A 14,515-nucleotide genomic window follows, 5' to 3' on the forward strand; every position below is an offset into this window, starting at 1 on the left:
CTATTTGCAGACGATGTGGCTCTGATGAGTAATAATATAGAAGATATTAAGGAAATGTTAGAAACAGTAGTTAGGAAAGGAGAAGAAATTGGTCTAAAAATAAATGAAGAAAAAAGCAAGTTCATGGTTTTTAGTGGAGACATAGAGGATAAAAATATACAAGCAGGAAATATAGAAATAAGCAGGACTGAAAAAATAGAATTTTTAGGAATCACACTTGAGGAAGGAGAACAATACTTAGTTGAACATGAAAAAAAACTAAAAAATAAAGTACAAAAATATGCAGCAATTATAAAAAATAAAGCAATGTGGTCATACAATAGATATGAGGTATCAAGAATATTATGGAAACAAGTAGCTGTACCGGCGCTAACATATGCAAATGAAGTAATAACTTTAACGGAAAAAACCAGGAGTATTTTACAACAAGCACAAAATCAAATAGGAAGGTTTGCCCTAGGAGCAAATAAATTAAGTGCAAATGTAACAATAACAGGAGAAATGGGATGGAGTGATTTTGAAAAAAGAGAAGGTGTGAGTAAAGTAAAATATCTTGGAAGATTAAAATTTATGGAAGAAACAAGATTAGTAAAAGTGGTGCATGAGGCCACTAAACATATGAGAAAAGGGGAGAACACGAAATGGTTTAGGAGAGTTAGGAAATTAGAAAGAAAGTATGATCAAACTACCCGCTGGCATAGAGAAGAAAATTATAAAAATTGGGAAAAAATCACAGAAAAAACATTTAAAGAGAAAGCGCAGGAAAAGTGGTATGAAGAAGTTGTTAAGAAGAGCAGTTTAAAAGGAATATACACACATAAAAAGAGTTATGAGAAAATAAATTACATGAACAATGATTTAGGAAGCATTTTACTTTTCAAAGCCAGGTCAGGGAGCCTTGAAACAGGGGTAAGACTGAAAAAATTTAAAGAAGTGAATGAAAAATGTCAATTATGTTTCAAAGAAGATGAAACATTAGAACACATATTGTTAAAATGTGAAGAAACCCAAAAAAATCAGGGAAAAATGGAAGTGGATTGATGAAATGAAAGAGGAAGGAAATTTGGTTAAATTAGCTTGGAGGCTAGGCTTTAATGTAAATGGAAGGGAACTAAGTGAGAAAGAAATGGAAAAAACCAAAGAACTTCTTGAATTTTGGTGGAAAAAGAAAATGGAAAACGTTAAATGAAAAAAAAAACAGTACTTACTTTTTTTTTCTTTTTTCCAGGATCCAAACTTCCGAAGAGAAGGAAGGAAAATACCTTGAACCTTGAACCTGAACCTGAACAAGACAACCAGCATAGAGTGCACGGAACATTTTTATTTTATTATTATTATTATTATTTTACTTTCCGCTAACACAATGAACACTTTAAAAGAAATGTGAAAATAATTCCCTGATATGTTAGTAACTTGAACACTTATTACTTTATTATAGTAAGCATGTCAAGCAATATAATTACTGTCACAAAAAATATTATCAAAACAGACATCAGACAACATATGTAAATATCAACAAATGTACGCTTATTTTCTCCAGTAATGTCTAGTAATTTAACCAGAACTATTTTAACTTACTTTACATTCAACACGTTACAAGAATTTCCAACCACACGTGTGAACAACCACTTTTGCTCTTGTGACGCATTTCGTTATTTTTTTGTTTTGATCGGATTCGGACTGCCGCTGGTAGGCGCTGACATCAAGGAGGAAAGAGTATTAGAACAATGTTGTCAGATTGCTCTATAAGTAGCCGATTCGGCGAATTTTAAGTGCCCTCACTAACATTTCAAATTGCGCGACACGCTACTTTACGATCTTTCTTTTTTTTTTATTTTTTACTATATACTACTTTTCGACTTAATTCGCCAAAAGGTTTCGATATCAGGCCATTAATTGAAGATAAGAAGATGTAAGGCAGACACCTATTCTCCTGACAAGTCCTGACTATGCAATACAATATTATTATTGTTGTAGTTGTTTGTAAAAAGAAAAATTCCTGCTGGGCGAATGGTATTGGCCTGGCAACTCTGTAAGCTAAGCAGAAACGAGAAATCTGGCCGTCTTCGTAAACAAATACGGTTAATATGTTAAAATTCGTTAACATGGAAAGTTAATTAAATATATATTAAAGTACTATAGGAAATAACGGTGCAATGAATATGACAACATTAGAGAAGCTTGTGAAAGCTTTTGAAGCACTGAAAGTAGTGCAAACATCTACACCAATATCAGATGAAGCGAACATTGCAGTCAGGTTAGTATTTTGTATTCGTGCTAGTTACATAGCAGTATTACAATGTAAGTGCTTAGCAAGTGCATACAATAAACTAAATATTATGTGGGTTAACTTTACAATGCCCGCTCCAAAAGGTATACTCACTCAGAAGCGAGAAATTACACACTAATAATTTTATAAAAATGGATCAAAACTAACTTAACCTTAAGCTGTCCCGTTCCTAACCCCTACCCTACTTAATTGTTGAAAAATTGTAATTCTTTTATGAAGTGAGTATAAATAGTTTCCGAATGTGTAGCATATAACACTACAGTAAAAAAACTTAAACCAATCTCTGGTATGTGTCCAATAATCCCGAATGCTAAGTAACCGAATCAGGGTAAAGCAAGTGGGCCTGCGTGGTTGAACGGGCGCGCCAGCGATGATGGGTATGCGCACAAGCGAGGGTATTGGAAAGAAGTGTTTTTGGCAATGATACGAGTTTCCATTGCACTTGTCATGATTTCGTACTAGTAACGCTGCACTTGTAAACAAAATACAGGTTCTGTACACTGTGCAGAAATAGTATGCCGCCAGTGAAAAATAGCATCTAATAGTCATCAGCAGGTCCGTGTTTTGGCCTATGTTTAGCAGAAGGGGTCCAGCTCTTTTCTCTAAAAATGTTACAATTTTGGTAATTTCTGTTCACATTCGGTTAGTTTAGGGTAGGGTTGGTTAGTTTAAGTTAGGTTAGGCTAGTTTAGGTTACGTTAGGTCCTTTAGTTTATGTTATATCAGCGTATTGAGTCCCGCATAATTTTCCAAAAAATGGTAGAATTTTGCTTATTTCTACTAATATTACGTTAGTTTAGGTTAGTTCAGGTTAGCTTACGATAGTTTATGTTAGGTTAGGTTAGATTTGGTTACGTTGTTACGTCTAAATACTTACATCACTCATTTCTCCTGTAAATTTTGTGTTTTTTACGTGCTTCTGGACCCCTTGTACTAAACATACCCCCGTGTTTTTTGTACCAGTTACTTTAGAAGACAAACTGTACTTTCGAGACCGATGGTGGATATAGTATACGTAAAGCCGCGTCAGTTCCCAAGGAGCAGGACGCTCATACTTTTAGGGATTATTCATTGAGTATCTACGAACTTACCAAGGGGGTAACAAAGCGACTTTTATTTACTTATCGACTGATACGAAAATAAAAAAGAACGTACCTGTACTTTATATTTGCATGTGTAGTGCCCTTGTACTTTATCTATGACTGTGTGTGTGTGTGTGGGGGGGAATTTAACGCATATCGCATGTCTTGTGCACATGGCTACTTCTTACTATTGCACTACGTAGAAGATTTATGGTATTTCATGTAGAAGTGGTAATAGAACACAGGAAACACAGATCAGGGGGTTCTCATGTATACTATTACCCAGATGGTTCCTATGTTCTAATTTATAAATTATTTAAACGTATTTTGCATAATTGTAACAATATTCAAATCCTTTGAAAGATAATTTTAACTAAAGCAAACGGAGACATTTTTTTCTTTTCTCCAGTGTTACACAACAAACAAATGAAACTACAATCGATATATTTTCTGAAAGTTAATCGGTGTCTTAACTGCACAAAACTAAAAAGATCTTATCAAAAGTAAAAATTGCCTTTAGATGTATAAAAGAGAGACACAAAAGTATAGGTAAAAGCATGGAGCACCAAAGATTGTGTTCTGTTAAAACCTTTTGGATTTCTCTCTTAGAGGACACCGGTTTGTGTTTGAAATGTTGACTGCAGTTTACTTGTTTGTTGGAAAGTGGTGGAGGTCTAAGATATTTTTTTTATTGCTAAGTATTTTAAATATTTTAACTTCCATTTGATAATGATGATTATATTATTATTTTTATTATTAGTATATTATTTTTTTTAACCTAGTGTGAGAATTTTAAGAATATTCACGCGAATACATTTTAGTTGACTCTAAATTAGAGTATGCAGATAATGAACTCCATAGTCGAAATAGTGTTCTCTTGAGAAAATGGAAATGAGATGAAATCTCCCAGTTTAAGGTCCCACGTTTATCCCCGTTAGGCTAAGGGAGACGATGATAAAAGCACGTGAATGATGAAACAATTGGCGGAATCAAAACGTGGAAGAAAACGGGAGACCTCGAAAACACCGCCTCACACAATGCTGTCCATTACAAATTTACTTGTCCGGGAATCGAGCCAAACCCCTCGCACCAGAGGTAAGCGTTCTGCCACTGATCCACCGGACCTTCCTATTTTCTTGGGAGATACAAAAGAAAAATTGAAATGAAATCTTTAAGTTTTACGTCCCACGAGTATGCCGATTAGGCTAAAGAAGACGGTGATGATGAGAGATGAGTGGAATTGTGGAATGAAGAAAGTGGGAGCAAACGGGAGAACCGCGAGAAAACCCCCGAGCACGGTGTTTGTCCACTACAAAGTCCACACGGCCAGGGGCCTGAAGCACCGGAGGTGAACGATCTACCACTGAGCCGCCGCGCCCTCTCCAGATACAAAAGAGTTGTAAAAATGGATAAGATTTTACTGCTTATGCGTATGATCAATTGGAAATAATTTTAAACCTTGACATAGTGCGTGTTAAATGACCAAGCACTGGTAAGAAACTTTGAAAGCAGCAGATTGTCCAGCATATATCTACCGTAATTCAAAACATTTTACTAAAGGCTCCAGGATTCAGAACAAGACAACTAATGGCACAGAGCGTAACACACGTATCATAATTAAGTATTGCGGTCCCAGTTCGATTAAAATTATTTTTAATAATCACCAAAACTGATCGCAATGATTATTTCAATAAATTAAACTATTTATGTTATTTTTAATTTTTGTTTTTCCTTAATAATCATTCATTGTGCAGAAATTAAAAATACACTTTAATCACTTATGGCTTCCTCACTTATTATATCTTTAACAGCATAAATAAAACAAGTTTAAACAAATCTGGTCAGAAGCTTTGTTATCATAAGGTACCGGACTGTTCTTCTTATTGCTCTATAATTAAATGTACATAAATGTTATCGTTGCATTAGGTTATTAAGGAACAAGGAAAAAGAAAATTACAACATAATCATAGATTGTAACTTTGGAGTACTTTAATAGTATAATATTAGTTCAAGTAGAATTGCCAGATTTCTTGGTACAAAAATACGGACAGTTTCGAGTTTTAATGAAAATTGGTGAAATCAGTTAATTAAAGGAAAACTACCTACTGTAGTGGAATTACATAACAAGATTAACATTAAAACTAAAACACTGTTGCCATAAAATTAATATCCTTAAATTCAAACCATCTATACTAATTTCGTTGTTGTTTAAACACGCACGATTCTGAAATGTATTTTCCTTTTCTTTCTTATAAAGATGTTTGGTTCATTACGTTCTTCTTCTTCTTCTTCTTCTTCTTATTATTATTATTATTATTATTATTATTATTATTATTTAATGTGTTAAGCAGTAGGAGCTAAAAGGCGTCAAGTCTATATCCGTATGGGTTTTCAAGGCAAGACTCGCTGACCAGGAATCCAAATAACGTATTTCCAGTTTCATTAAGAGACTTTTCTTCTTGCTTACAATTCTCTCGACTGTTCGTAAACCAGGGTGGATTGATTTAAATCAGTCTGATTTAAATCGAATTCCGAAATAAATTAATTTAAAATGCAAATAAGTAAAATCCCGCTTCTATTCTGTTATTTCGATTATGGAAATTAATAATCATAATACAATGAGACTCAAATGTACAGTATAGTATGAAAAAAAGTGTCATGCAGAGGATGATTACGGAAAATCCCGTTTTGAACAGGTAACGGAGCAATCCTGCTTTATTCTTTTCGTAACATTGGGTTTGAGTTTTAAAATCGTTAACTATTCCAACGGGGTAATCACCATCGACATTTAAGACGAAAATTCTTTTTTGTGCGTGTCTGTTTGTTTGTTCCCAGATAATAGGGCGTTGTTTGTTCCCAGATAATAGGGCGTATTTAAAGGCGCCCTATCCCCCCTCCATTTTTTGTTGTTAATTTTATAACTTTAGGCGAAATTGATGTATTTCATGCTACAAGCTAGTTCTGAGTTTTTAAAAATAGGCCCCTGCCAAATATCAGTAACTTTTGTGAAAAAAAGTGTCATTTTGATAAATGTTGCTGTACTTTTTCCTTAATGCTTAACCTTTTAAATTATATCACCTATATATATCAACTATTCGATTAAAAAAAGCACCTATAAGGCTTTTTACTTCATTTTGTTCAGGACTGGAGGCATTTTAGAACACGTTACATACGCTTTCACGCCTTTCTGCGTTGAGGCATAGTGTGTGATGACGTCGTAAATTTTAAAAAATATTTTTTGTTATGCGTATTATTATTATTATTATTATTATGGCGGGTTACAATTTGCATTCAGGAAACTGAAATTTTGCACACGTTCAGTGCACCCTTTAATAATTTTCAGATGTTTTCAGATCTCTGCGTGGAAACAGCGAGATCCAGAGGGGCAAAAACGTTTTAAAAAAGCGTATTTTTTCGTGATTTTTCTCGCCTCAGATGGAGACATCTGAATGGTGCCGTTTGAAAGGCTGTTCTATTCTGAAGAAAATGATGTACGTACTATGCTCCTAGGATAAATAGGGATGTTTCAGGAAACTGTTACCTGAGATACTGTTTTATATGGGAATCTGGGGTATTTGGGGAATATTATTTTTCGCGGGCTTACTTTCGCACCTACAAGATTGAAATTTTGCACATTTACTCAGTGGACCCCTCAGTATTTTTCAGATTTGTTTCAGATCTCAGCTTTAAAACAGGACGAGGGGTCCACAGGGGTAAAGAAAAAATTAAAAAAGATATTTTTAACAGAAAATTCCTTTTTTCGTGATTTACCCGCCCCAGATACATGATGGAGACATTTGAAGGGTCCGTTTGAATTTTTTTTTTTTTTTTTTTTTTTTTTTTTTATTCTGAAGAGAATAATGTGCAAATCATGATCCTAGAATAAATAGGGATGTCTGAGGAAATTTTTATATTACATCCGGGTCATCTGGGGCATAATGAGAATGTTCTTAGCTCATTGTTAAATAGTTTCCTTACCCTTACTACTCAAGATAGAAGCTTGAAAGTTTGTACACACATTTAGTACACCCCTTAGTATTTCCCAGTTCATTTTAAGAACTGTGCGTTAACACAGGGTAATCCAGAGGGGATCAATTTTTTTTAAAAAAGTAAAAAAAAAAAAAGAAAAAAAAACAATGACGATTACTCTCAAAATTTACCGCTTCAGGGACATGATAGAGAAATGTTTAAGTTACCGTTTCAAAAGCTGTTCTATTCTAAAGAGAGTGATGTATGTACCATGATCCTAGGATAAATAGGGATGATGCTGTAGCTGCTTGACTGAAAGTCTATAATTTACCTTTAAAAAGAGCCATAATTTAAAAGGGTTAAGAAACATAGTTTGGGATTGATATAGGTTAACGATTGGGAATAATTCAAAATTCAGCCCCAACACTTTCACTTAAATGGCATAATTAGCAGTTAATACTAATTCCTAATGCTTTTTCTTCAGTTCGCGACTTGTAGTATACGAGGAGAAAGATTTGATTTAAATCAAAAAAATCGATTTAAATAAAAAAATCAACAAAATGATTTTTTTAAATAAATCGCGATTTTTTTCCACCCTGTCGTAAACTCACCTTACAGGCCGCTCAATGAGACCACAATCTGTTCCATGATTTATTATATATCTTTAAAATGAAAGAGTACAAAGCTCTTGGTGAGCGTGTAAGCGGTGCAGTGCTAAGAGTATAGTAACTGATCAATCTATTTTTCTAGTCCAAAACAAAATTACGGACATTTTGTCAGTTTTAAGTGTAGCATACGAAAAGAGAGAGAGAGTTCTTAAAAAATACAAACTGTTCGTACAAAATAAGGACGTTTGACATCCGTAAGTGTAAGCAATATACGTAGGTGGAAGGGTGAACTTAATTTCTGTATCTGCCTGGTTCAAAATTATGAGAAAGGAAGTGAAAATCATCTTTCGTGTGTCCTTGATATTCTGGCAGTTGTATTTACTTATTATTCTGATATAGTTTTGTATTTGGCTGGTCGCTGTTGCTAGCACCACAAATAAACTATTATTACTATTATTATTATTATTATTATTATTATTATTATTCAGCCGTTACATCTTTCTTCTGTTATTACTGATACCAATAGAAAGTAATCCGAACCAATTTCCCTAATTAAATATTAAATCGATAGATTTTAGTTCAAGTTGTAAGTGTTTTCTTCTTTGTTTCCAGGAGAAAAGACAAAATTACCCACTGCATTACAATTGCTGATTTCATGTGTAATCCTAACATTAAAGGAACTCAAGATTTTCCTCACCTGTTGAGTATTTCTGTTGAAACTTTACTACGTTTGTGTGATGACCCGGATTCTGATGTTAGAATGATGGCAGACGAAAGTCTCAACAGACTCATTAGAGTAAGTAAAGGCGGCCAACACTTCAAACTTATTTAAGTTAGATGTTAAATTTCACTTTTCTAGTCTTTATTTTCTAATATTGTTTTAAGAATGCTGTAAAACATACGTGGATGTTTGAAAAAAAATGTTATAAAATGTGTAATATGATAATGTTGTAGGTAAATTTGTTTTATATGCTCTATGACATGCTTATGAGATTAACATCCTCATTACGTAGAGATGCGTACATAGGATTTCTATCCGTCTACATATTCTGCTTTGTTTTGGAATCTGGATTTCTGGGTACACATTTGGATCATACGTCACGATAAGACTGTCCTTCAGTAACTGGAAGGACTTCGCCGATAGTCTTTGCTTAGAAATTATTTATCCTTAGTCTTTTCATGCTTAGGTTGATGCTGAATGGAATTGAGCGTTGTCATAGTGACAGTAACTAATCTGTGTGCTGCCTAAAGGAGACTGATTATTCTTCGAAATGTTTCAGATAATTATTCACAAATATCTGTCCTCAGGAAACATATGGCGGTGAGTATTGAAAATATAAGTAAGCATCCGTGACGTTCTTTTAAGTAATTAGTTCATTATGTTAATTATAAGTGCGTTATTATTATTATTATTAAGTATTTTGCCTTTTGGCAGATGCTAGGACTATTTTAAGATTTTTTTTATTTATTTTTTTAAGGCCTGGAAATGTTTCTTCCACGTTTTCCGATCTTCAGCTTCCTCTTTTAACTGCCCGCATTTTCTTCCATTTTTTAAATCGTCGATCAGTTGTGTTCTTCTTGCTATTCCTGACTTCCTTCAACCTTTTCTTCTATGACGGTATGAAGAAGACAATTTCTTCGTAAGATGTGCCCAATCCAATTGGCCTGTCCAAGAAGGATGGTGACTAGCGTCGTCTTCTCTCCTATCCGTTTTAAAACGTCTTCGTTTGTTGCTCTCTCTCTGTCTTTTTTATTTTCTCCATTTTTTTCCAGCATCACATTTCGAAGCTCTTAAATATTTCTTCTCTAACTTCCGTAATGTCCAAGTCTCTGAACCATAAAGTCCAATACTCCATATATACCATTTGACCAATTTCTTCCTTAGTCCAATATTAAGGCTACTAGTTAAGAGAGATTTTTCCTTGTTGAATGCTTCTTTGGCTAAAGCAATTCTTGAGTTCATCTCTTTGGTGCAGTAAGCGTCTCTCGTCGAATACTTCACAGATACTTGGAATCATCGACTGCATATTACGTGTTAATTATTGTATTAGTTAATAATATAATCAGACAATTTCTTTAGTATTTAATATCACTTAGTTTTATATAAAAGAGTGATGTAATTTCAGTTTTTATTTATTTTTGTTTTTTTTATTGTAGGCTTTAACGGATACGAATATAGGGAAAATTCTCGTAGAGCTTCATAAAGAAATTAAGAAGAATGGAAGTGCGAGAACATTACGAGCTGCTTTGTGGCGATTTGGTGAACTTTGTCACATGATAAGGTAATTAGTAGACGTTAAAGAACAGAAAAAAGGCTGAGGCGCACGACATAAAAGTTATACTTCTAACTTCCTTAATCAATACTATCCCAGCCTCCTTCACTACGGAAACTAATGAATTTTTAGAAAAAAAGTGACTGTTTTGTTCCTTTTATTGAATATTTCCTTCTTCTCTGGGAACGTGATCAGCATCAGTTTGTGCTTCGTCACTGGAACTTTACTTTTCCATCTCCTGTTGTGGTGGGGATGCACGGTGGCTCAGTGGTAGAGCGCTTACTGCTGGTGCGTGAGGTCCCTGGTTCGATCCCCGGACAAGTAAGTTTGTGGGGGTCCGTGGGTTTTCTCGGAGTACTCTCGTTTCCTCCCACATTGTCATTTCACCAATTCTTCCATTATTACTCCTTCACTTGGCTGAATCATCATCTCCCTTAGCCTAAAAAGGCATACTCGTGGTACGTTAAACCGAAAGATTTAATTTATTTTTTTTCTGATTGTGGGGTTTACTTTCCTATAAGCAACAATTTACGAAGTGTGTTCCGTGGATTTAATTTCCATTTTTAATTGTTGCCTAGTGATTGTCATTGTATTTTAACAGTCCACTCGCTGTTTCAGAAGTTAATTTGGCAGCACAATGCCTGAAACTAACAAAAAAATTATGAACTTTTACTTTAATAGAAGAAATCTTAATGATAATGTACAGTCCGCAGCAAAAAACCTGCAACATGAGCATGTAAGTTTGTTGTGAAACGACGAAGTCTTTTGCTCCAAAATAAGTGTGCAAGTGAGGACGCCGAGGTTTTTCCTGGTGTGATTCGTGTCACTTAAACGTTATGTTGATTCCCTTTGTTGTTAGGCGTAGTTTCACAATAAACTTACATACTCATGCTGCAGGTTTTTTGCTGCGGACTGTACAGTCAAAAATAAGTATTCATCCAAATAGTTATATAATTCACAATAATATTTACGTAATGTTTAAATCCGTCCTTGGGAACACCGTAGCCTAGTGGTTAGAGCGTTGGTTGGTCTCATGTCCGCGTGGTCCCGGGTTCGATTCCCAGTCAATGCTTCCCAATTTTCAGCGTCCACCCAGCGTGGTGAGGCAAACTGCGGAGTTGCGTAAAGGTCTAGAAAGCTCCCGATGTGCTCGCCGCTAGGTTGGACGTACTACAGCCGATCGCTACCTGATGGCGCTGGAGCAGCGTTAGGCTTACAAAATGGGTTGTTACGCCGTGTTTTTTTTTTTTTTTTTAATTCGTCAGCGGAAAATAGTGTTTACAACAGCCACAAAAGCGATATTGGTGTCGTTAGTGTAAAAGAAAAAAAAACCCTAATGACATTAGTCTGTACAAGTCAAAATACGTGTTCAGTTATATAAATCAGTTGTATAATTACAATAATTTTTGTATAGTATTTATATCTGCAAGTTGGAAATAATGTTTACAGCAGCCACAAGAAGTGAGTTTAGTGTCAACATTAGCACCAAAATCAAAAGACTCATTGTGGAAATCCACATACATAGTTAACCTGAACGATAGTGTTTTCATAAAAACAGTAAGTCGACTGTTAAAATACAGTGACAACATTTGGTGTGAATTAAAAGCCGGAATTTAGTCTATGGAATACTCTATACAAATTGTTCTTTATAGGAAAGCAAACACCACAGTAAGAGGTGTAGAGGTAAGGATCCAGTAACGCAGCAAGAGCTGTTGCAGATAAACGGAAGGAAGTATTCAAATAAAACGGAAACATTAAGTAAGTTACTGTCTTATGAGTATTTGCCCAAGAGACGTCAGAAACCTCTCCGATATTGGATATCCATTTGACTTTCTAACATCTTATCATAAATCTAACATACACGCATTACCATTCTGGTGGTTACAATTCTTCCAGTCTAAGGCTAGTTTTAGACGGAAGCATTTATCGTAGCATTTCTCGTAGCAAAAATCGTATCATCGATATCCTACCGTGTAAAGTAGCAAATGCTATAGCATTTCTCATGCCATGGCATATCCTATGGCATTTCTTGTCGATAGAACCTGCTCTATTTCGTAGCATTTTCCCCAGCATTTCTGCTCCGATTGCAGCGCCGTGGTGTGTTAAAAGGAAGCGAAAGATTTTGTTTCAAATATCCATGCTCTTTGTTTTGTATGGGAAATTGAATTGTAGTAAGGAAAAATGAGTCGGAGAAGGGATACTATTATTATGTTGATTAAAAAATATGAGAAACATCCTTGTTTGTACAAAGTTAAAAGCGTGCAGTTTCACTATACGTATTCACAGAAATTCATTTAAAAAAAACTTTTCGTTACATTTATTGTACCTTCAGCAATCATTTCTGAGGTGTGCTCTTGCATTCTCCGGTGCAGGTTCACTTTAACAGGTGGCAACGTGTAGTTTTACTATACGGATCCATAGTATAAGTAGTAGTAGTAGGAGGAGGAGGAGGAGGAGGAGGAGAAGTAAGTAGTAGTAGGTGTATTAGTAGTAGTAGAAGTAGAAGTAGTAGTAGTAAGAGTAATAATAGTAGAAGTAAGTAGTAGTAGTAGGAATAGGAGTAGGAGTAGTAGTGGTAGTAGTAGTAGTAGTAGTAGTAGTAGTAGTAGCAGTATTGGGAACGGGGGGAAATTACAGACTTGCCAAAATTTTATGGCAGCTTATTGAAGGTTACGTGCATTTCAGGTTCGACTTTAATTTCTATATTTCCACGTAAATACGCATCTCACATGTAAGTGCACACCATATTTCCATTACTTATACACTACTATATTAAAATATTAGAAAATTCTTCTGTAAATTTTAAAATCTGTGGATCTATATAGTATAACTGCACCGTTAAAAGTCCTTTGTATCATAATAAGCATATGCGAAAAAGGGCTTCAGAAGAAATAGTGACTTAAATATCTGTTTTTAGTTTTGGAGCCATAATTGCGCTCTTCTCCAGTGATTTGTTTGCTACGTCACGACAAAATGCTTATCAAAATGCTACCGTGTAAAAGCACAATATACTTTTGATGCCATAGAATATTATACAAGATTTTTGGCAGCACATCTGGTACGAGAAATGCTACGATAAATGCTTCCGTCTAAAACTAGCCTAATTTTCATCTTTAGGCCGCCCATTGTCCCAACTTCTACTTTGGTAAAACGTCCTTTTTCGATTCACACCAAAGAAACACCGATACTTCAGCAGCGCGCCGTTTCCCCACAGTACACAACCCGTTATATCGGTAGATTTCACTACAAGTTCTATATAAATATCTAGAAAATCCTTTTTCCAGACTTTTCCATTGTAACTCAGAAAGGGTTGAGAACACACTTATATTACTACTCTGTCCGCAAGGCATCCTTGGCCTTATCTCTCTGTAATATTATACGTTGTTACATTCACTCCATTTACAATACACTTGTTATCTCTCCGGGGCCACGATGACTCAGTGCTAAAGCGTTCACCTATAGTTCACCTATAGCATGGTATTCTTGATTCGATTCCAGTTTGCGCCAAGTGGTCTTTGTGGTGGACAAACACCGCGTGCTTGAGTTTTCTCGGGGTTCTCCCGTTTCCTCCCACTTTCTTCATTCCACTATTTCATTCCTTTCTCATCATCAGCGTCTCCTTTTTCCTAGCCAGCGTAAACGTGGAACGTAAAACTAAAAGATTTCATTTTTATCTCTCAATTTCATTTTTTATTATTATTTCTCCCAAAGACTTTAATCTTTTTTATACTTTTCTTATTTTTTATTTATGATTTTCTTAACTTCTTCATCGATTTTCCTTTTAAAGGTTCTTCTCTTCATTCATTATTTCTTCTCCCTCCTTGACCTCTACTGATCGTCCCGCTCGATTACTTTTTTCCATCTGTTTACAGCCTGGTAAAACTATCACGTGGTCTGCATTCCAACATTGCGCGCACCTGCACACTCCTTAGTTTTTCTGTATTTTTTAATTCTCCTTTTCTTTTGTCTATATATTTTCCCATTTTACATGATGAAGCATTTAAAGGTGAGGACTTTTCAAGTCTTGAGATTATCCATTTCGGGATTCATAAACATAATTAAAGTATATGAGAGAGCTAGTTCCAAGAGTGTATTCCTTAAAGTACTGTTTAATTAATAATTTGTGAATGAAGTGACCAGCAAAAATATCCAATTGCATATCCTAAATTCGAATGTTTTCTTACTGGGAACTGTATATGAATGCATTATTTGCTCAAAAGTTTTCCGAAAAAAGAAAAATGAAATGAAATATTTCAGTTTTACGAACCCACGGCTACACCAGCACGGCCAAAG

The 14,515-nt window shown here is 34.9% G+C and overlaps 2 protein-coding genes across 3 annotated transcripts in view; one reads left to right on the forward strand and one right to left on the reverse strand.

The window, feature by feature from the left end:
* LOC145667050 (protein RRP5 homolog) overlaps positions 1–1,715 on the reverse strand; it is a 120,220-nt gene extending 118,505 nt beyond the window's left edge. Inside the window, exon 1 of one of the 2 annotated variants that reach the window (XM_081734749.1) lies at positions 1,579–1,715. Coding sequence is in view for 1 of the 2 variants with exons in the window: in XM_081734747.1 (XP_081590873.1) it covers positions 1,209–1,318 (110 nt within the window). In the remaining variant the exon portion in view is untranslated. Of the gene's footprint in view, positions 1–1,208; positions 1,334–1,578 lie in introns of those variants that run through there. The other variant, XM_081734747.1, reaches the window with a different exon arrangement.
* A 265-nt stretch (positions 1,716–1,980) lies between these two features.
* Positions 1,981–14,515, forward strand: part of htt (huntingtin) — a 212,775-nt gene continuing 200,240 nt past the window's right edge. Inside the window, exons 1-3 of the mRNA XM_081734750.1 lie at positions 1,981–2,257; positions 8,562–8,745; positions 10,107–10,231. Coding sequence (XP_081590876.1) covers positions 2,157–2,257; positions 8,562–8,745; positions 10,107–10,231 — 410 coding nt within the window. The 5' untranslated portion in view covers positions 1,981–2,156. The remainder of the gene's footprint in view (positions 2,258–8,561; positions 8,746–10,106; positions 10,232–14,515) is intronic.

Source organism: Thermobia domestica, chromosome 12, assembly GCF_964235325.1.
Source record: "Thermobia domestica chromosome 12, izTheDome1.hap1.1, whole genome shotgun sequence".
NCBI lineage: Eukaryota > Metazoa > Arthropoda > Insecta > Zygentoma > Lepismatidae > Thermobia > Thermobia domestica.